At 45.8% G+C, this 22378-nt stretch overlaps 1 protein-coding gene across 8 annotated transcripts in view; it reads right to left on the bottom strand.

Annotated features, from left to right (window-relative positions):
* The window catches only part of ARMC9 (armadillo repeat containing 9), a 137149-nt gene that overhangs the window by 19643 nt on the left and 95128 nt on the right, over window positions 1–22378 (bottom strand). For all 8 annotated transcript variants that reach the window (XR_013828690.1, XM_079924173.1, XM_079924175.1 and 5 more), the window contains one exon: window positions 8061–8165. Coding sequence is in view for 7 of the 8 variants with exons in the window: in XM_079924173.1 (XP_079780299.1) it covers window positions 8061–8165 (105 nt within the window). In the remaining variant the exon portion in view is untranslated. The remainder of the gene's footprint in view (window positions 1–8060; window positions 8166–22378) is intronic.

The following is a 22378-nucleotide window of genomic DNA, read 5'->3' as shown; positions in this document are numbered from 1 at the left end:
CCACAGAAATGCTTCAGGGGTTGTTGGGAGAGAAGAGAAAGGGTTCCTGACAACCACCCTACTCACCAAAGGAACTCAGCTTCCATCTGTGTTATGGATGGAGATGCCGTTTGAAAAAAGGTTCTGATACTAAAAAATACAGCATGTTTAACCACAATTAGGAAAAAATGCAGCATGTGATTTAGCTGAACGTAATTTATTCTGTAGTAAAAGATGGTCAACATGTCAATTTAGGTAAAAAACTTCCCATTTACTAGTTTTTGAGTATTGGTGAATCACTTAAAGCAATTATGACATGCTATAGAGCAGTATGAATTTTTGTAAGAAAATACAGGCACACAATATGTCCATCTATACACATGGAAAACAACCTGGAAGCTGAAGGAGACACTGCTAGCTGGCCACCTAATACTCATTCCCTCTTTCTTGACCAACAGCCCTCTGATTTTGTGGGCCCAGAAATGCGTCTACTTAAAAACACCTTTCTAGACTCCCTTGCAGCTAGGGGCCATGTGGCCCAGTTCTGACCAGTAAGAAGTAAGTGGGGGGGGGAGGTTGGGAGGGAGACGCAAGAGGGAGGAGATATGGTGATATACGTATATGTATAGCTGAGTCACTTTGTTATAAAGCAGAAACGAACACACCATTGTAAAGCAATTATACTCCAATAAAAAAAAAAAAAAAAAGAAGTAAGTGGGGGACACCAGAAGTAGCTTTGGGAAAAGCACTGTAGAGGGGGTGGATTTGGCTGGCCTGCACGCTTGACTTCCTCCTGACTTTATCATGTTTTGTGCCAGGAGCTGCATCCATCGTCTTATGACCAAGAGGCAACAAGCATGTGAATGAAGGGCCAATGCACCAGGCAGAGCGCCCATGGAGCTAATGAAACCAAAGCTTCACAGCCCCGGAAAGAGCCCTGGCACTGTGCTCATATGGTTTTTGTAAAATTTGCAGAAGTAGCATGTTTCGGTTGCAGTCACTTAAAACTGCTGTTTCTTTCTACTCTCACTTCCCTTGCCATACTCCCCCTCATGGTGTTGGAATGGCCAAAGGCAATTTAGAACTTAGCCAAAAGGACGGTGAATCCGGATGACCTTTAATTTGAGTTTAGTGGGAAATATGATTCCCAGTCACTTCTGTGCATAGCCAAACATCGCTAGCTGTCCTGGTGTGGAAGTGGCTTCTAGAATTCCACACACCATCAGAGAATTTATGAAGAGTCAGTGCACAGGAAAACTTGAAATGCCCCCAAATCTTCCAGTTTCTTTATGAAAGAAGTTTGAGGATGGTTTTCTCAAATTTAACAACAATCCTAAAAATTTACACAGCATTACCATAAAACTAAATGTGAAGTCAAAAGAAAATTTTCAAATCTATCAGTAATAAGAAACAAAGCTGGGGCTTCCCTGGTGGCGCAGTGGTTGAGAGTCTGCCTGCCGATGCAGGGGACGTGGGTTCATGCCCCGGTGTGGGAAGATCCCACATGCCACGGAGCGGCTGGGCCTGTGAGCCATGGCCGCTGAGGCTGCGTGTCCGGAGCCTGTGCACCGCAATGGGAGGGGCCACAACAGTGAGAGGCCCGCGTCCCGCCAAAAAAAAAAAAAAAAGAAAGAAAGAAACAAAGCTGATCAAATACATTACAGGAAGGACTAATTTTCTTTTCTTTCTCTGTAGAAAATATTACAAACTCGTTGCAACATATGTAGAGGCAATCAAAGAGTATAAAACAAAAAATATACAGAAAGAAAACCATGAAGCACGTGGCAAGCAGCTAGTTAATAAAACATTATTTTTCTGTTTGTGATACCTGTCGGTTCTTTCTTTTTTTCCCTTTACCTACTTTAAAAAAAAAAAAATTGAACTATAGTTGATTTACCATGTTGTGTTAGTTTCAGGTGTACAGCAAAGTGATTCAGTTATACATATGTCTATTCTCTTTTAGATTCTTTTCCATTATAGGTTATTACAAGATATTGAGTATAGTTCCCTGTGTTATGCAGTAGGTCCTTATTGGTTATCAATCTGTCAGTTCTTAAAATTTGAATTTGACTGTGATTTATTTTTCTTAGTCTCATTCTAAGTATTCACTTTTATACCTAAACTTTGTATTCCGTTGTTTTAGAGAAGGCCTGCAAAACCCTGTAAACTGGAGGGCCCACAAAACCTGGATCTTCCCTTCTGACGGGCTGGGTGAAAGAAGGCAAGAGACAAGCCTGGGGTCTGATAAGGCTGGATTCCCTGCTACTTGCAGATGAGCTCAAAACCAACTGACAAAGGAAAGATGAGATACAGAGATAAATGAAAGGAAAATAGAGGGAACAGTGGTTATCTCTGGGCGGACAGAATTATTATGGTGGTTGTTTATGCTGTGCTTACTTTTGACTTTTCAGTAATAAGCATGTATTTCTTTTGCAATCAGAAAAAAGAATCCCAGAAACAAACTGAAAAAGAAAAGGATTTGGAATCTTTGGGGGTTGGGGATTCCTCCCCCTGCTTGTTCGGTTGTGTTTTCACACATAGGAATATGGACTTTTTAGTTAGTTCCAAGTGACTTTTCAATCATCAGAGTCAGGCAGAGCAGGAATAATTGGTTGAAAAGTGATTAGAAAAAAACCCCAAAGTGGAGACAAATTTGAAAAAAAAAAAAAGGAAAAATTGGAAACTGAGGCCCTTCCTTCTCCGGTTTTGGTTTTCACTGCGAGTAAAACAGGGCCAGCTGCAGGCGCCCAAGCTTCTTCACTGTCTCCGGCGGGCTGGCCCTGCCCCCTGGCCAGATGCACTCACTTCCCCTGCTGAGGCCCCGTTAACCTTGAGGTCTGCCCACGTGGCAATGTTTCCATGGCCCAGATGCTGGCTTTAGAACCACTGAGGGATGTAATAAAGATGCAGATTCCTGGGGCCAGGTCCTCACACTCAGACTGTCCGGAGGCTGGGCCAGGACCCCTGCTTTAACCAGCCCTTTAGGAGATCTCCAAACCAACTTGGCAGAAAAGGAAGTGTGGGAAGGGAGAGATTAGCATTGACACCAGGCATTCCCTCTCCAAACTGAGTCTATGCTCAAAAATTGGACCATAGAGTAATTCTGAATATTTCACACAGTTGGAGACTCTAAACTTTCAAATACGGAACAGAATTCACTGGAAAATCAGCGGTTCTCCCGGAAGGCAGCAGAGCTTAGTGGTAAAGAGCAAACAGGCTCAGATAACACCTGAGAATGCTCCTCAACGCTCTCAGCCTCAGCTGCCTCATCTATGACACGCAACACGAGCAGAATTTACCCCATCCTTTGTTGGGAGGAGATTAAATAAATGGAATCAGATGTGTGAGGCAATCAGCACAGGACTTGGCCCAGGACGTGAGCCCAGCTAATTTAAGGCACGCCTGTGACTGTGGTTAAAGGTAACTGAACGATAAGTTTAAACTTCAAAATAAAAACAAGACAACTGAGATCCTATGATGAATATCTACACTCCTTTACCCAGGGTACTGAAGATATTTAAAGCAGGGCACTCTTTTTAGGAAGAACTAAGCGATTATTTGGCATAATGTGGATGATTCTGAAAGATTTAGAAATAACCAAGCAAGGAGAAGTTGGCAAGTCATCAATCTTGATCTGCTGCTGATCATGGCCTGAAGAAGAAACACAGAAGGGTGCTGTTTTCACCAGAATTATGAATGAACGGATACATGTGATGTGGCCACCACCACGCTCAGGCAAGCCCAGGAAAAGGGGCTTGTTCTGCCCGAGCTTTCCCTGAGTTCCCTGTGGTTGCCAGCTTCTTCATGGCCCGGGCTCTGCAGTGCACAGGCGCTATCTGCTTGAACTTGGGGGGGTGAGGACAGGCGGCGAGTGTGGCCTTGCAGGGCGCAGGGTGGCCATCAATGCCCAGCAAGCGGGGAGCCATGGGTCCAGGCATCCTGGGAAGGGCTCCCTTCCATCCCCTCGACACCCTGGCAGGCTGCCCTCACTGCACCTCCCCGCTCACGCCCTAACTAGTATTATAGTTTTAAAATCACTGGTGTGTACAATTACCACTCCTGGGATTATGGTAAGGAGGTCTGGGCTGGGACCTACACTCTTTTTTTTTATTTTTATTTTTTTTGTGGTACGTGGGCCTCTCACTGTTGCGGCCTCTCCCGTTGTGGAGCACAGGCTCTGGACGCGCAGGCTCAGCGGCCATGGCTCACGGGCCCAGCCGCTCCGCGGCATCTTCCCAGACCGGGGCACAAACCCGTGTCCCCTGCATCGGCAGGCGGACTCCCAACCACTGTGCCACCAGGGAAGCCCCTAGACTCTATTTTAACGTACCTTCGACGGCCAGCTCTGACATCACAGGACGATACCCGTCAACCCCCGACCCCCCATCCCTCATCAACGGCACACTTTTATCTGCTCTGTGTCATCTTCTGTAAACTTCTGGAAGATAACAGCTTGAGAAACTTTGCCAGCATTCTGTTGTGTGTTAGGCAAATGGCACAGGTTCAATGAAAAATTTTTGAATACAAGTTTCTAAAAGTCAACAGCTTTCCACTGATCTTGAAAAATCTAGTCTACCTAGTACACCAGAATGGGAGGCGTGAATTGTGATTTTTGGGGTGCACATTCCCTAGTGAAATGCAACGCCTTCTGTCTCTGGCAGGTTCCCTCGTTTGACACAAGCAGTTAGCAGGTATGAGTGCACAACCCCGCGTGAACCACCAGAGCCAAAGGTGGGCAGGTGAGGTGAGCTCACAGCGCCAGCCGGCTGTCCATTTCAAATCAAGACTGGGTGGCTGAGGGCGGCTGAGGAGTCTAACGAACAAAGACAGCAAAACGGGCAGTGTTCCTATAACCTCAGCGATTACTGCTCAACAGTAAGTTTTCTACTAAAACTTTAAAGTGTTTCCACGTGAGATCCTATGGTGACCTGGCCTAGTGGGTCGAATGGTGGCCCCCAACAGATCTGTCCATGTACTAACCCCGGGAACCTGTGAACGTGGCCTGATTTGGACACATCTTTGCAGATGTAGTTCATTAGGGATCCTAACATGAAGAGATCATCCTAGATTATCCTAAATCCAGTGAGGAGTGTCATAAGAGACAAGAGAACACAGAGAGAAGAGGAAAGGAGGCAGAGTCTGGAGTTCCACAGCCACAAGCCAAGGAGGGTCTGGAGCTGCCAGAAGGTGCAAGACCAAGAAAGCTTCTCCCCTAGAGCCTTCAGAGGGAGTGTGGTTGTGCTGATAACTTGATTGTGGACTGCTGGCCTCCAGAATGGTGGGAGAATACATGTCTGTGGTTTTAAGCCATCCAGTTTATGGTCATTTGTTACTGCGGCCCTAGGAAGCTAATAGCCTTGGTCTTCACGTCCCTATAACGAATTCTTTCTGTACTTCATTCTTACCACTCACATTGCCACCGACAAGTAACTGACACCAATGAGATAAATAAACAAGCATGTGTAGAACTTTTCTAACTGTTTCCTTCTGGTAAAAGAACAGTACCTATGCATTAAGGAGAGTTAGAACTGCAGGCTATGGTAAAATGACACCATTTCTGGATGCCATTAAGCTGGATTATTGGTTGATTTGAAAGCTCTGTCACTTTGTGCCTCACCAAACTGCAAGATTAAACTGGTAGTTCCAGCATGTTCGGTGTCTTGTTTTCGTTGTTGCTGTTAAAAATCTTCACCACATCAACATAAGATCTCACCCGTGGCATTCCACTGTGCAGAGGTGCTAAAAGCTATTTAGCGGAGGGGCTGTACTGGGGTTTCTGTCTGAACATCCTTGCTGACCCTCGCGTGCTTGTGCAGTGGTGTCTGTGGGGAAGTCCCAGCATCTCAGGGCTGAGTTCTCGACAGCTTCGCCACCATCCTCCAGAGAAGCCCCACCAACTTGCCTTCTGTTTTCCTCACCACCTGCCCATGAAGCATGAGAATCTTGCTTTTAAAAATGCACGTCCAGGGCTTCGCTGGTGGCGCAGTGGTTAAGAATCCACCTGCCAGTGCAGGGGACACGGGTTCGAGCCCTGGTCCAGGAAGATCCCACACGCCGCGGAGCAACTAAGCCCGTGTGCCACAACTACTGAGCCTACGCTCTAGAGCCCATGAGCCACAACTACTGAGGCCATGTGCCACGACTACTGAAGTCTGCATGCCTAGAGCCCATGCTCCGCAACAAGAGAAGCCACCGTGGTGAGAAGCCCGCGCACCACAACGAAGAGTCGCCCCTGCTCGCCACAACTAGAGAAAGCCCTCGCGCAGCAACGAAGACCCAACACAGACAAAAATAAATAAAATAAAAAATAAATAAATTGAAAAAAAAAATGCACGTCCTGTCAAATGGAGCTCAGGCCTTCCCTGACAAAGCCAGTGTTCTTCCAAAGGGAAGCAAAGGCCTAGTCAGGGCTCAAGACTTCCATCAGCAGTTTGGAACCCGGATGGCCTCACTTCCGTCCCTTCTCAAGCACCTACCTCCCCACTTGACTTAACGTAATGGAGCCTCCGCAGTCAGTTAGGTTCCTTTGATCCCTGAGCTGTTTCTAGGGACAGTGGCGGGCTATAGGCACTTGTCCATGACTGGGGGCCGGTGGTCACCCAGCCTCCTAAATCACCCCCTTTCTTTAACTCTTGCCCCATGTGGTCTATTCTCCACAAAGCAGCCAGAGTGAAAATAGAAGTTAATATAGTAAAACGTAAGTCAGACCGAGCACTGCCCTGCTCTGCACCCTCCAACAGCTTCCCAGCTCACGCAGAGTAAACTCCAAAACCCTCGCCGACAATGTCCCCATGCCTGGGCCCTTGGCTGTCCTCCAACCTCAAGTTCTGCCAGCATATACTGACTCCACCCTGGGGCCCCTGGAAACTCCTTGAACAATGAGGAAGACCAGGTCCAGGTGACCAGGGAGACCAGTGCCCAGGGTGAGGTGATGAGGGCCTGGACGGGGCAGTAATGGGAATGGACAGGCGCTTTCTGCTTCCACCTGCCCCTGGAAAGGCTCACGCCACCTGCACCCACCACCTTTTTCCTTCCCAAGTCACTGTCCTCGCTTCAACTGTTCAGCATCCCAGCTCCAACACTGACCTGCCCAATTTGAGGAGATTTCAGGGTCCATGTAACCGACCCAGTGAACCACCAGCTTCAGAATTCCAGGAGCTCCTTTCAATACCACCGGCCTTCACTCCTACGTGCCAGCCATCTGTCACGGGGCTTCAGTCTGAACTGGCCTCATCCTGTGCCGTTGCTGCTCCCTTCAGACCCCTTACCCTGCGGCATCCCACCTGCTCACCCGTGTGTTCTCTGATCAAGGCTCCACGAGACACCTGGGCCCTCGACGCCGCGGTCCTCTCCCAGCCAGTGGGCAGCTCCCCTGACTCACACCCTTCCCTATCTAGCTGGTGGGTGGTAGCAAGGCGTTCCGGGAGCATCGGAGTCGGCGGGGAGTTCAGATTATGGTCCCTCACAGACGTGTGACTCCACAGGCCTCTTGGTGCTTTGACTGACCACTCAGTCCACCCGGAAGCACCCCTCCTCAAGCCTCTCTGACTGTTCACTTTCTGTCCTTCTCAGGGGCTCGTCTTCCTTCTCCTGCACCTGACATCTGGCTCGGCCCCTGCCCTTGGCCCCGCCCTCCCTCCCTCTCCACCCTCCGCCTCCCTCACTGGGCGACCTCACCTGCTCGGATGGCTTCGGCCATCACCTGTGTGCTGACGACTGACAAAGCTGCAACAGTCTTCCCTTCTCACGGATGAGGCATGAGAAAACCAAGACGCTGGACGGGCAGACGATTACTACTAAGGACGGGCTTACCCTCGGATGTTACGAAGGCCCTGGAGTGTGCCTTTTAGTTATACTCTAACCACCTTCTGTCCAGCAGCGGGCCTGTTTAGGATAGTAACTAGGGCCGCTGTGCACTTCAGGGCCGCTGGAAGCAAGCTGGCTGACACATATCTTCTAATAAACGTAGTATCATAACAGACCAAACCAAACCCTCATGTGTTACTGCAAATGCTAAGTCCATCAATGGTCCAGCTCTCCTTTCTATTTCGGGGCCCCCGCCCCCTTCACACGGTACTTACTCCCAAGTACTCCGTGGTCAGCAGCTTCTCGCCTGAGAGCTCTCCAAGCTGGGGCTGGATCAGTTCATCTTTGTCCAGATCGGCTTCCATAGTGTCATGGTCCTCCTGTTTCAAAGGAGACACGGGGTGAGTGCTCTGGACCCCTCCCTTGCTGCAAGTTCCCAGAGGGCGGCTCCCCAAGGAGGCACCTCATGAAATGGGAAGACCTTAGCCCAACAGCAGCGGCTCATGGGTTTGCATTTCAAAGGTTCTCCGGGGCCGTCTGCCCTCTGCTCACAACCTCCGTGAAGATGAAAGGGAAAATGCCAACCCACCTCTTTAGGAAGCTGGGCACCTAATGAACACTTCCACGGCCACAGGTGGGAAGAGGTTCACCCAAGGTGCTGTTGAAGGGTCTCTCCTAGTTACAGTTCTCAGAATGTTTTTCTCTGTGAGGTCAAGGTGCCATGTGAACAGCCAAATCAGCCAGTCTACAAATAACTACTAAGCACCTCCACGTGCGCAGGCCTAACAGAGGATACAAAACTGTATATTGTAGGCTTGCTCTTCTTCCGCAGTTTACGGTCAATAAGAAGACTCAGCAAAAAGAGAAAAACTGTTTTGCTTCTGGGAAGATGGAGTGGACATATTTTTCCCTGTTCCTCCCACTAAGTACAACCCAAAACACTGGACATTACGTACAAAATAAATATGAGACCCTGAGAGGTGGAGAGGAGGGGGCAGACTGGCTGGGTATCCTGAAACACAAGGAATAAAAGGTGGTGAGTCCCCTGGGTTTACTTTTTGCCTTAGAGATTCCCGACTTGGCGCTGAAGAAGCCAGCAATCCGGAAACGAGCATGGTGAAGACAAAAAAAGTCCCCCAAAGCCTACTCCGCCTAGCCAAAGAACCAGGAAACAGGAAGCCCAGCACGATGGAACTTTTAGACACTAACCAAACACCGGAGCAAACACTGTCATCCCACCCACAACCACACCAGCAAGGGCGTCAGGGCGCTGAGACTTCTGCCCTTACCAGGCTGTGACGAGGCACCCCAGTAACCCCCACCAGGGTGATATCAGAGAGGGACAAGTAGGGAGGGGGAGTTTTGTCCTTGCTGGGTGGTAATGAAGCCCCCCTACCCGGAGGGGAGAGTAGAGACCAGGTGGAGAGCCTGGACTTCCACCCCCGCTCTGCAGTAATGAGATGTCCCTGCCCCGCAACCCGGGACGGTGTCAGAGGAGGCCTGGTGGAGACTCAAGACGTTCACCACTGCCACGTTTCACCATGTTCCTGCGGTGTCGGGGAGGCCACGTGGGGGCCAGGAACAAGGCATTCCTACCACCTCTTCCAGTCAGGGAGGTGTTAGTGGCGGCCTAGCAGGGATGGAGAACTCTCACCCCTGTCCTGCAGTAACAAGGAGTCTCCTCCCCCGCTTCCCGGGGTGTCAACAGAGGCCAACTGCAGAACCTGGACATCTACCCACACCTAACAGTAATGAGGAGAAGCCCCTGCTCCTCTGCCACAGCAGGGGTAAAAGAGAAGGTTTAAAGTAAGACAGAAGTTTCATAACATAGTATCCAAAATATCTGGGTTTAAATAAAAAATCATTCATCATACCAGGCACCAGCGTGCTCTCAAACTGAATTAAGAGACAATCAAGAGATGCCAACATCAAGATACAGAGATGCTAGAATTGTCTGAAAAAGTTTTAAAGCGACCATCATAAAATGGCTTCAGTGAGCAATCACAAACATTCTTGAAACAAATTAAAGAAACAGGAAGTCTCAAGAACATAGAAAAGTAAACATAAAGCCAACAAAAGGAAGGCAGTAAGAAAGAGAAGAGCAGATATCGATGAAAAGGAAAACAACAGAGAAAACTGGTAAAACTAAAAGCTGATTCTTTGAAAAGATTAATGACATTGTCAAACCTGTAGCAAGACTGACAAAGAAAAAGAAGACACAAATGACTGATATCAGGAATGAAACAGGAGCTATCACTACAGACCTGCAGACATCAAAAGGATAATAGGCCCATACCAAGTTAATCATCACACTTTTGCCACCTATATACTTCTAAATTTCTTTTCTACTTGCCACTGTCTTCTCTTAGGCCCTTGTCACTTTTTGTTCTTTTTCACTGTTTGAAAAGATATATTAGTTCAATTTTTTTGTAACAAATAATGTACAATTAAATTATATAATGCACGAGAGGTAACTTGGTGGGACTTCCACTGGCCAAATGGGGACAATGTGAGCATGAAAATAAATGTGGATATTAATGGATTATCAGGTAGAAATCCACAGAGGTAGAGTTCACACTTATATAAATAAAAGATTTTTAAAAAATGAAAAAAAAAAAAGGATAATAGGGATTACTATGAGCAACCGTACATAAAGTTGACAACTTAGATAAAAAACACAAAGCCTCTCAGATGACTTGAATAATCCTATAATTATTAAGAAAATTGAATTCCTAATTTAAAAATTCCCCCAAAGACTTCTCCAGGCCCACATGGTTTCACTGGAGAATTCTACCAAACTTTTTAAAAAGTTAACACCAATTCTACACAATGTTCTCCAAAAACGGAAGAGGAAGAAATAATTCCTAATTCATTTTATGAAGCTGGTATTACCCTGGTACCGAAACCAGACAATGACAGTACTTTTATAAAAAGAGTACAGACAAATATCCATCATAAATAAAGATGCAAAAGTCCTTAACAACCGAGTTAAAGGAAAATGAAAAAAAATCCTTAACAAAATATAGGCAAATAGAATAGACCAATAGATCAATATGCTAAAAAAAATTATATACAATGACCAAGTGGGGTTTGTTCTAGTGATGCAAGTCTGGTTCAGTATTTAAAATTTAATCATTGTAATCCACAAGATTAACAGGCTTATGAAGAAAAAAAAATCACATGATTATATTAATGGATGAAGAAAAAGCATGGCAAAATTCAATATCCATTCATGACCCAAAACTCAGAAGAATAGGAATGGGGGGTACTTGATAAAGAACATCTATAGAAAACCTGTATTTAGCATTATACTTAATGGTGAAAGACTGGATGCCTTCCCCCTAAGACTGGGAACAAGGGAAGGATTTCTACTCTCACCATTCTTAGTGTTATAAGTTCTAGACAGAGCAAGAAGGCAAAAAAGGAAATAGGAAGCGTACAGATCAGAGAGGAAGAAATAGAATTGTCTTTATTTGCAGATGACATGATTGTCTATGTAGAAAATCCTAAGGAATTGACCTCCCCAAACTCAGAGAACTAATAAGTGGGTTCAGCAAGGTCACAGGATATAAGATAAACATACAGAAATCAATTTCTACATACTAGTCTTAAATTAAGACTCTGATTAAAAATACAATATAATTTACAATTGCTTATACACACACAAAAAAATAAAATAAGAAATACTTAGGTGTAAATCTAACAACACATGTATAGGACTTGTATGCTGAGAACTACAAAACGCTAAAGAAAGAAATCAAAGGAGGCCTAAATAAATGGAAAGACATTAACTTGTTCATGAATTAGAAACTCAACATAGTTAAAATGTCAATTCTCCCCAAGTTGATTTACAAGTTTAATGTAATTTCTATAAAAATCCCAGCAAGATTTTTCTGTAGATGGGTACAGGACTACTCTAAAATTTGTATGGAAGGGGCAAAGGAACTAGAATAGCTAGGACAATTTTGAAAAAGAAGAATAAAGTGGGAGGAATCAGTCCACCTGATTTCAAGACTTCTTATTGTAGGCAAAGACTGTCGTCTGCCATTTCAGCAAACAAAGGATGCTGTGGCCATAAAGTCATCAGCCACTGCAGCCACCCCTGCAGGTGCACCCTGAGGGGAACTCAGGATGGAAAAAAACAAGGTACTGGCCCTAGATAGTTAAGATGAATATCAAAACGGTAATTTCAATGAGCCCAGGCTCTTGCATCTTCCCATACACTGAAAAGCACTAAAATCATTAACTTGAGATGTCCGTTTTTTTGTGTTTTTTTGTGATTAGTAGTAATCTTTTGATGTTCAACTACATTCTCCTCCCCAGCAAAAGCTCCTATTATATCCAGTGCCTCCCTTACCTCTTTGGAACAGTCCCTCAGAGCTGTCTGAGAGGCTGTCTCCCAGGCTACAGTCCTCAGTAAAGCCCCTGAATAAAACATAACTCTCAACTTCTAGGTTGTGCACTTTTTTCCCAGTTGACATTATATAGCTACCAGAATCAAGACTATGTGGTATTGGCAGAGGGAGAGAGATATAGATCAACTGGACAAAACAGAGAACCTCAAACAGACCTACACAAATACGCCCAACTGATTTTTGACAAAGGTGCAAAAAGTATTTCAACAGAGGAAGGACAGTCTTTTCAACAAGTGGTGCTGCTCCAAGATTCAATAATGAAAATTTGGAATTATTGACTAGATTGCTGCAAACTGGAACAGATCTCTTGGTGTGAAAAAGTAAATTATCACTGGGGAAACTTTTAAAATCTAAAATTATCATAAAATATCTTAATACTAGAGAAGGGAAAATATTCTATACGGGAGATAGTAGAGCACATAGGCTAGAAACATGGGCTCTGATGGTCATCTGCCATTGGGCTTTGTACGGTTTATTCTATCTACCTTTCAGTTTCCTTATCTGTAAAATCATGGTAATAATAGAATCTAACTCACAGGACACTTCTGAAAACTGTACATTAGAAAAGTGCCAGATACACTGTAAATGACTAATAAATGCCAACCATTGTTATTAAAACAAACAAACAAACAAAAACAAGTGGTGCTGGAGCAACTGGACATGCATGGGAAAAAAAAAAGAACCTTACTTTAATTCTCACACCTTATATAAAAATTAACTCAGAATGGACCATGGACTTAAATGTAAAGCTATCAAATTGTTAGAATAGGAGAAAATCTTCAGGACCCATGGCAAGGCAAAGCGTTCTTACACTTGATACCAGGAGTATAGTCCATAAAAAGGAAAATTTGATAAATTGGATTTTTATTGAAAATTTTAAAACTTTGCTGTGTGAAATACCCTGTTAAGAGGACAAAAAGAAAAGCTATAGACTGGCAGAAAACATTCGGAAACCACATACCTGACAAAGGACTAGTATCTAAATATGTAAAATATAGAAAGAATACTCAAAACTCAACAGTAAAACCCCCAAACAATCCAGTTAGAAAATGGGCAAAAATATGAAGAGACATTTCACTAACGAGGACACGCGGATGACACATTAAAATGTTCAACATCACTACCCATTAGGAAAATGCAAATTAAAACCATAGTGAGTCACTCCACACCTATCAGAATGCCTAAGTTAAAAACAGTGATAACATCAAATGCTGGTGAGGATGCAGAGAAAGCACATCACACATACGCTGCTGGTGGGAACACAGAACTGGAGCGGCCGCTCCGGCAAACAGCACGGCAGCTTCTCAAAAAGCTAGACATGGAGCTGCATGTGACCCAACAATTATGCTCTTAGGCATTTATCCCAGAGAAGTGGAAACTTATTGTCACACAAAAATCTGTACATGAATGTTCATAGCAGCTTTATTTGTAATAACCAAAAACTGGGAACGACAGATGTCCTTCCACAGGAGAATGTTAAACAAACTGTGGTCCAGCCACACCACGAACTTTTTTTTTTAAATTTATTTATTTTATTTATTTATTTTTAGCTGCGTTGGGTCTTTGTTGCTGCACTCAGGCTTTCTTTAGTTGCGGCGAGCGGGGGCTACTCTTCCCTGCGGTGCGCGGGCTTCTCGTTGCGGTGGATCCTCTTGTTGAGGAACACGGGCTCTAGGTGCTCGGGCTTCAGTAGTTGTGGCACACGGGCTCAGCAGTTGTGGCTCGCGGGCTCTGAGCGCAGGCTCAGTAGTTGTGGCGCACAGGCTTAGTTGCCGCACGGCATGTGGGATCTTCCCGGACCAGGGCTCGAACCCATGTCCCCTGCACTGGCAGGCGGATTCTTAACCACTGCGCCACCAGGGAAGCCCCACACCATGAACTATTGACACACAGGGGCCTGGATGAATCTCCAGTGAAATACGCTGTGTGAAAAAAGCCAGTCCTCAGTGGTTACATACTGTATCATTCCACTTATACGACGTTCTTGAAACGCTAAAACTATGGAAATGGAGAACAGGTTAGTGGTTGCCCGATTTTAAGGAGGACGTGGGAGTTGTGGCTGTAACGGGACCCTGTGGTAATGGAAATCTTCTGGCTCTTGAATGCATCAGTGTTAACACCCTGGTTGTTGTTATGCTGTAGCTTTGCAAGATGCTACCGGTGGGTGGAATTGGGTAAAGGGTACACAAGATTTTTCTCTATCGTTATGTCAATCTATAATTATCTCAAAATAAAAAGTTTTCAAATACACAAAAGGAGAGGAGTTACAAACAAGATGATAGCATATATGAGCTGACTCGGGTCTGTGTCCAATCAAACTCCAGCTGAACGACATCCATGGTGCCGGGGAAGCTGCGGTCCTCTTTCCCGCTCCCTGCTAGCGCTTCGGAGATTACACTGTCCTTTGCAGGTTAAATTATAAAGATCAATACAAAACAGACCAGGCCGTCACCTGACTGAGGTAGAAACTAAGGAAAGAATGTGTCCGCGTGAAGGGAGCTGGCCCGCTGTGAAGTGAGATGGCAGGAAGGAGGGGCCCTGGAGGAGATGCCCGTCCAGTGCCTGTCCAGTCTCAGGGCGGAGGGGGTGCCCCAGGGCTGCACGCCTGGGTGACAAGCGTCCCTGAGATTATCTAACCAATCCTTCTCCTGATTCCTCACCCACTCAACCACATGTGACTTGCTTCCTCTAAACTTGCCAACAGGAAGAGAAAGCAAACGTCAAGTACCTGTCCTTGTTTTCAAACAAACTTCCAGCCATTTTGGGTGCCCCAGTCTTTTGTGAATTTGGTTTATCTGAGTCAGTTTCCAAGGGATGCGGAGGCCCAAATTCCCGTGAGGACTGCCTCTGGGTAGGGCCGTTCCAGGGCGCAGCCCTGTCTCCCGGGCGTTCTCCACCACCCAGTCAGTGCCACCTGCCACCACTAGACGCTGTCACCCCAGGGTGGGCTTTCTTAGGGAAAGGGGATTCGACTTATTCTAGGTGGCCCCCGAAGCAGACCAGAACCAGCAGACTGAGAGGCATGTTCCAGTCCAACCCGTAGCTTTTCCTAACCCTCCGCGCTGTCTTACCCGCGGCAGGGGCTGCTGCGGAGACACTGCTCCCTCCAGCTTACATTTGAGCACTTCACTGATGCTCTGTGACCACAGAACCATGGAGGAATCCACCTTACATTTCCACAGCACTTCACCTGAATTCTCACAGTGACTCCGTGTGGGTTCCTTTGATTACACCTACTTTGTCTGATGTGGAATCTGAGCTGGAGAGAAGGGACAGGTCCACAGTGAGAGCCCGGCCTGGAGGCAGGAGTCTGGACTTTAACCTTGGGCCAGTCCCCTTCTGCCCAGATCTTTCTGACTCAGCCACCTGGGGCCCCTCAGGGAAGCCGGTCTCTGAGGAGGCACAGGCTGGACTGACCGGGTCCTCTGAGGCCCGAGGGTCCTCAGTGCCCGGTGGAGATTGAGCTCAATGGGGCAGAGAGAGGGGAGAGGAGGGCCGCGGCACCGTTCCGGACCCCCCTGTCTTGTCCTCTCTCTTCCTGTCCCATCTAATCACCGACGGAGAATCCGCTCTTGTCCTATCTGGAACACCAGGTTCATGGTCGTGCAGCCTCTAGTCCTGACTCATTCTCCATGCAAGGGCTGCTGCCTTCTCCTGCTGCTTCACCTGGGTTGGCAGCTCTGTCGAGCGCGTGTGAACACGCCATCCTGAAATTTCACTCGGGGTTCCTTAAAGGTAATGCTATATGAGGCCCTACCTGAGGTCAGGTCTGGGACAGCCAGGTAAGATTTACGCTGCTGCCTTGGCTTAGAGTTTAGCTTACTACAATACCAGCATCTTAGTGATCAAATAGTGTGTACATTATATGATTATTTTAGGAAAATGACTGCTCTTTGTGGACGAAAGCATTGGGCTGTGTGGTCAGCGTGAGTGGCCAAGCGCTCTGGGCTGTGGGGTAGTATTTCACCTCTTTCCTAGGGAACCAAGCTTTGGAGGCTCCAGCTGGAAATGGGCACATGGATCACAGTTTCACAGAGGTATTGGTCATACACCACTTCCCTGCCAGGATGAGATATGAAACCTTAAGAAACAAAACAAATGCCCACATTCCATTTCAATGAAAAATAAAAGGTCAATGGCTAACCTTAGTCAACACTCACAAAAGTACTTCTTTACTCTCGACAACGAGTACATATGTAAGGCATTCACTTGCAAATATACAAACCAGCGAACGTATTCTCCATCATAAGTTAAAGCTTGATTTATTAACTCGTTCAAAGATAAGTTAGTAAGAGATTCACTGAAATATTATTCAAACTTTTAAAAATTTAAAGCAAGTTGAAGCTGTTTTTTATTAAAAATACTTCATAGCTGAATTCATTGGTAATTGATAACCTTCATAAAACACAGGCCAGTTTCTACATTTGGTCCCTAATATATACGACCCTGTAATAAAAGTCAACGTAAGTCACAGTGTCATATGCAAGTGTAGGGCCAGAGGCAGAACCAGGGCATCTCAGCCGATCTGCTCGCCACCTGGAGAATTTGCTTCCTCTGCCACAGTTTCTCTACTGCCAACACGCAGGCAAATACTCTTGGTGCTTTCAAGAATATTACGTTGATGTAAGATGCATACATGTAAGCAAATGGATGTGAAAATCATTATTAAATTGATAGTTCCTGGTTAAGAAAGTTTGTAATGAGGCTCTGATTAGACGTGATTCTTGTCAATGCCTGAGTTTCTCCATCCGGCGAATGAGATCATTTAAAATCCTGTCCCTTTTAAAATCATGCCTTACTGATTAAGGAAATTTCTTAAGTTCTCTGATTTTGAAAAGCCATATACTGTACAGACACAAACAAGTCACTGTCATGGTTTTTCTAAGAAACACTGATATCAGCAAAAAGGAAACGGAGGCATCGTTAGGACCCCTGAAATGTAAAGAGCAGAAGGAAAATGGGCTGTACTCGATGAGCTGGAAAGTGCAGCTTAGCAAAGAGAAGCAAGAGCTTAATTCAATACTATTCAATCTGTTTCCAGCAACACTTGGGAAACTAGACGCAGAGGGAGCTTCGGGAAGGCAGAGGAAACCACTAGGTGTGGTGGGAAACGAAAGGAGAGCGGCTGTAAAACTGATGCCTGCTGATAGCAGGGTACTGGGTCCACTTCTTCAGTTGGGGCCAAGTGGGTGCAAACGACTGAGGATGTGTCAGAACTTTCTGAAATGGGCAAACCTAGGAGACATTCAGTGATAAGTTTATAGCTTCAGCCTTCTCTCTGGGAGAGAGGAGACTACTTCCACTAGTTTCCCCCAATTTAAGTGGGAAGAATTTCCCTTGCCTCACTTAAGTGTGTGTGAGCAGCTGAACGCGGCAGCACCCGGGTGCAGAACACACCGTGTAAAAACAGCAGCAGCCGCATTGCCAGCTTTTCCGAGCTGCCTGGGAATTCCAGATGAAACATACTTTGCAATCTACTCTGTGAAGTAAGCAGGTGATGGATAAGGAAATGCTTCAAGAATAAATGTCTCATTAGGGTGGGTTTTAAATACCATTGCTGGGAGGAATTTTACTAAAATTACTGGTCTTTATGTACTTCGGCAGAATGCATCAGATTACTGAAGGGAGAGCCCAGGGATAACTGATTACTTCAAGAAATTAAGAATGCCTCATAAAAAAGGCACTTGAGCTGAGATGAATTTAGATGTTCTAATACGAAGCTTCCCCATAGCGGCTCGGTGATCTTATGACACTACAAGATTCTTAACTGGAGGCTTTCGATACATAATACTCCAGACAAACCAGATTCTAAGCAATTGGCCTGAAAACAAAACTAAGGTTGACCACTAAATGCATTTGAAAACTCAGATTCTTACAGATATAATGCAGAGAGCAGAATGTATTCAAGTGGTTTTACATATGACAAGTGAAAGTATCGAGTGTGTTTTCCACTTGAAATAATTATAAGACTTCTACCAGCAGTTTAAATTTGAGACACCTTCTCAGAACACTGAATTGGAAATCTCACTCTTTGTAAAAATAAGGAAAAAACACTCCACATGGGAGAGAAAGGGTGGACCAAGGTGACCAGGCAGGCAGTGTAATCAACATATTTCCCCTAGCGGAATGGACCTTTTCCATTTTTGCAGATTTCTTTGAGTGTGTGCCAGGACTGCGGATGGAAACAGGTTCTGAATCCTGGAGGACTTGTCGCGATGCTGCGTTGCTCTAGACAGCAACTTCCCTACCCACAAAATGACATTCCTGGGGGTAATGACAGCTGGCTTAACAACCAGCTCAGTTCATTAACTAACCCCCGAATAGAAACTAGACAAAGCCCAACACCCTTCACTTCCCTGATTCCTCTAAGCCATTGCTTTCGCTGCTCAGTGTGCTCGCTTCAACTTCACCTGAAGTCTAAGTGAAAATAGCAAGACACATGGAGACGACGGCAGTGTTGCTCTGAGAGAAGCCGAGCGTATTAAAATATGGAACACACAGAATCAGAGGAGACTTGGAGGCTGAACAGGACTGGAAGTGAAAGACAGTAGAAAGCTTTGGTGGGACAGAGGGAGGAAGACGACATCATAGCAGTGTCCAGACACTGTGCGGGATGCAGACAGGACGACTCGGGTAACCCGTGCTGTGGTTCCTTCTGAATAAGAGTCACTGAGCGTGCTCAAGAGATGAGAGGGGCGGGCAGCGCGGCACTGCCGGGAAACAAAAGACCCCAAGGCTGGGTGGGTCCCCCCCCAGCCCGGAGTGAGGGGGGCAGCTAGCTGACAAGCCAGAAACCACCACCCCAGACCTGGAAATGCCCCTGACACAATGAGGGTATATGCTTACACATCAGCAAGAATGTCATAAGGAAAAATTATTATTCAATAAATCACGTAAGTTCTGAAAAAATGTTTAGATGAACTTCAAAGTCCTCAAAGGATCTAGATGAAGGAGATTTGAAAAGTAAGGATTTGTCAGTGTTTCTCAAGCTCCCTGCGGTGGGGAAAATGCGTTTGCGGGGATTGATTAGGAATCTGAATTTGTTTTTTTAGGAAACACCTCACAAGCACGCTGTTACCAGAAGTTTGTGCTGGGAACAACCTCCCTCCCCTCCTTTTACCCACTGAGGGCATCCAGTGGCCCCCTTCCCCCGCTCTCCACCCCCAGCTCCATCCTGGCCACCCACCAGCCTTGGCTCCAGCTCTGGCCGGGTACCACACGAGGAACCTCCACTCTAGCAGACCTTCATCTGCATCAGTCTAGTCTGCCTGGAGATCATGATGATACAGTAATGTCAAAACTGGCTAACACGCACTGCGTCTGTGCTAGCACTTTATGGGGATGATTTCATTCGATCCTCACAACCACCTGAAGAAATGGGTATTTATAGTTGCACTTTACAGATGAGAACACTGAGGCCTGGAGTGGTTAACCAACTTGCTCCAGGCCACATGGCTGGTAAGAGATGGGGCAGGGCTCAGACCCAGGCAGTCTGATTACAGAACCACTTTCTCTGTATTTAGATTCAAACACTCGCTGTTTTAACGTTCAGCATGTATTTGCCATTTACAGGGTCTGTTCGGGGGTACAGAGAGGCTTCTGTGCTTGGCCCCTGTCACCTCAGACTTGGAATGAGGACATGGACAGTACACATGATCAAATGCGCCCATGAGAGGAGACAAGAATGTGATCCAAGACCCCAGTGAGCTGCAACAATAAGATATCAGGAGATCAAGAGAGCGTCCTAGTCTTGGCTTTAACATGTCCCCCTGCTCACCTCCCAACGTTTCTGGATTAGACTCTTTCCACATAGCTCCAGAAGGAGCAAGTGTGTACTATATAGATACAAAAGAAGGAACGGAAACTATCATTTTTTTGTGTGTCCATTATGTGCCACAGATTAACTCACTGATCTCACAACAATTTGGTAGTAATTATCTTTATCTTTATAGATGAAGAAACAAAGCAAGTAATGTGAAAGAAAATATAAAAGCAGACTGGGGTCTCAACAGAGTGGGCCTTTGAATACCACCATTAGCAACTTAATTTTATTAGGTGATAGGGGGCATGGGAATGTTTTTAAGACGGAATCAAGTGAAAGTGTAAATGGATTCGGCCACCTTGAAGAGCAATTTGGCAGTATCTAATAAAGATGAGACTTTTGTACCGCAGTTAAGAGGATGAACTAGGGCAGCACGTGTTGGTGTCAATAAATCTCTAACACGTAATGTTGAATGGAAAAAGCTGGTAAATGATTCATAGAGTATTATGCCATTCATGTAAATTTAAAAACCATAAAACAATATTGTATATTGTTAATGGAAACATAAAGATACTATAGAAGCACAGAATGCTCATGGAATTTTATACACCAGCTTCAGGATGGTGGTTAATTCCGGGGAAGGTGGGAGAGGAGAGGGATGAAGGGATAGATCCACTGCTGTCATGTTATTTTCTGGACTTTCTAGAAAGTTTAAAATGTCCCCCAATTTAAAAATGAAGAGATCATGTCCCCGCATGATTGATCCAAGCCCTGCTTTAGAAAGATGGTCTGGTGGCCACATGCAGGACAGGCTGGGAAGGGAAGAGACGGAGGCTTAAGCCAGGATGTGGAACAGAAAAGGAAATGAAGGGGTAGATGAAAGTGACTTTCAGAACGATGAACCACTGTGTCTGGAGGATGATGACAAAGTACAAGGGGGAAGGAACAGCCCCAGGTCACTGCGCTGTTGAAGGAGTAGCGGGGCCTGGACAAGCAGGCAGTTTAGGAGCCTCAGTTTCTCTTAACGTCCACATTTGAGTTAGAGCCAGTTACTGACTATATATCACATGTGTTAGACACTGGACAGTTGGCTCATTTAGAGAAACGGAGTCTTGTACATGGCAGAGTCAGGACCCCAACAAGGGTCCCTGATTCTAAGATGAATGATGTTCGGCTAAGCCCAGATGCCTCTTCAGCCTAGAAACTCACGAGGTCCACAGGCTCCCTGGTCCCAGCGCCTCAAGGCTCGGTTCAAGGACAGGGATGTCAAGCCCTGACAATGACTTTCTGAATTCATTGGCAGCTGTAGCTCTCCTTGTGAGGCGGTCAGTGGGCATTCTGAGTGAGCCCTTGAGGCAAGACGAGTGATAACGTCACTTTTCACTTAATACCTTCCAGCAGCTTCCCTCCTCTCTCAGAACAAGAGCTAATGTCTTTCTCAAGGCTCCAGGTGATCTGACCTTAGCTACCTTCTGTGACCCCGTATCCTATTCCCTCCCCATTCCCTGTGGCTCCCCAAATAGGCTTCTACCTCAGGGCCTTGGCGTTTGCTATTCCCGGTGTCCACCACGGGGCTTCTCCCTCAAGCCCTTCCTACTTTTATTGTTCTGTAAGGCACCTACCACCGTTTGACATATCACATTTCTATTTTCTTATTTGTTTAAGGTTGCTTTTCTCCCGACAGAGTATCTGTTTCGCTTACTGCCACGCCCTGGTAGCTTCTGGTAATGGAATATGAGGTCAGGCAATTCCCCTTTACACAGATCAAGCACAAAATGTGACAAATGTATTAAAAACAATCATTTCAGGACACTGGAAAATGACCAGTTGCAGGCCACAACTGCCTGCTGGGGAAGTGCTACTGCACTTGGGGCAAGAATGGTGCAATGGCTGGGGGAGTTCCTGTCTATTTCAGGCAGTGAAAACCCACAGCTTTATCAGCTGAAGGTGTGGCCTTGGTGGAGGGCAAGTAGCAGAGCAGCTAGTTGAAGGGGGATACCCGGAAGCAAGGGAGCCATAGAAGGACTGGGGTAATAAAATCTCCAAGTATCCCCGACCGACTGCTAAACTACAGACACACACAGAAAACCCCAGGGAGCTCAGAGAAATTTAAAAGCTTGGGGAAACTTGCAAATTTTCTGTGCTTTTAAATGCATTCCTCAACCTACACATAATTCAAGTGGCAGAAGATGGTCACTTGAGGTGTGTCAACATAACCTTCGCCCAAATCTCTGACTGACCGTAAAAATATGCAGGGGAAGTAATAAGCAGAGACACCACTGGGGGAGAGAGTTCACAGTTAGAGACCAGGCAAGTTAACAGCTTACTAAACAATACTCAGGAGAACAAAACGTAATCCAGAATCATTGCAACATATTATCTGCAACGCCTAGTTTTCAAACAAAGGCATTACTAG

This window comes from Stenella coeruleoalba (genome assembly GCF_951394435.1).
Source record: "Stenella coeruleoalba genome assembly, chromosome: 6".
NCBI classification, from domain to species: Eukaryota; Metazoa; Chordata; class Mammalia; order Artiodactyla; family Delphinidae; genus Stenella; species Stenella coeruleoalba.
This window is presented reverse-complemented; position numbering and strand designations above follow the sequence as displayed.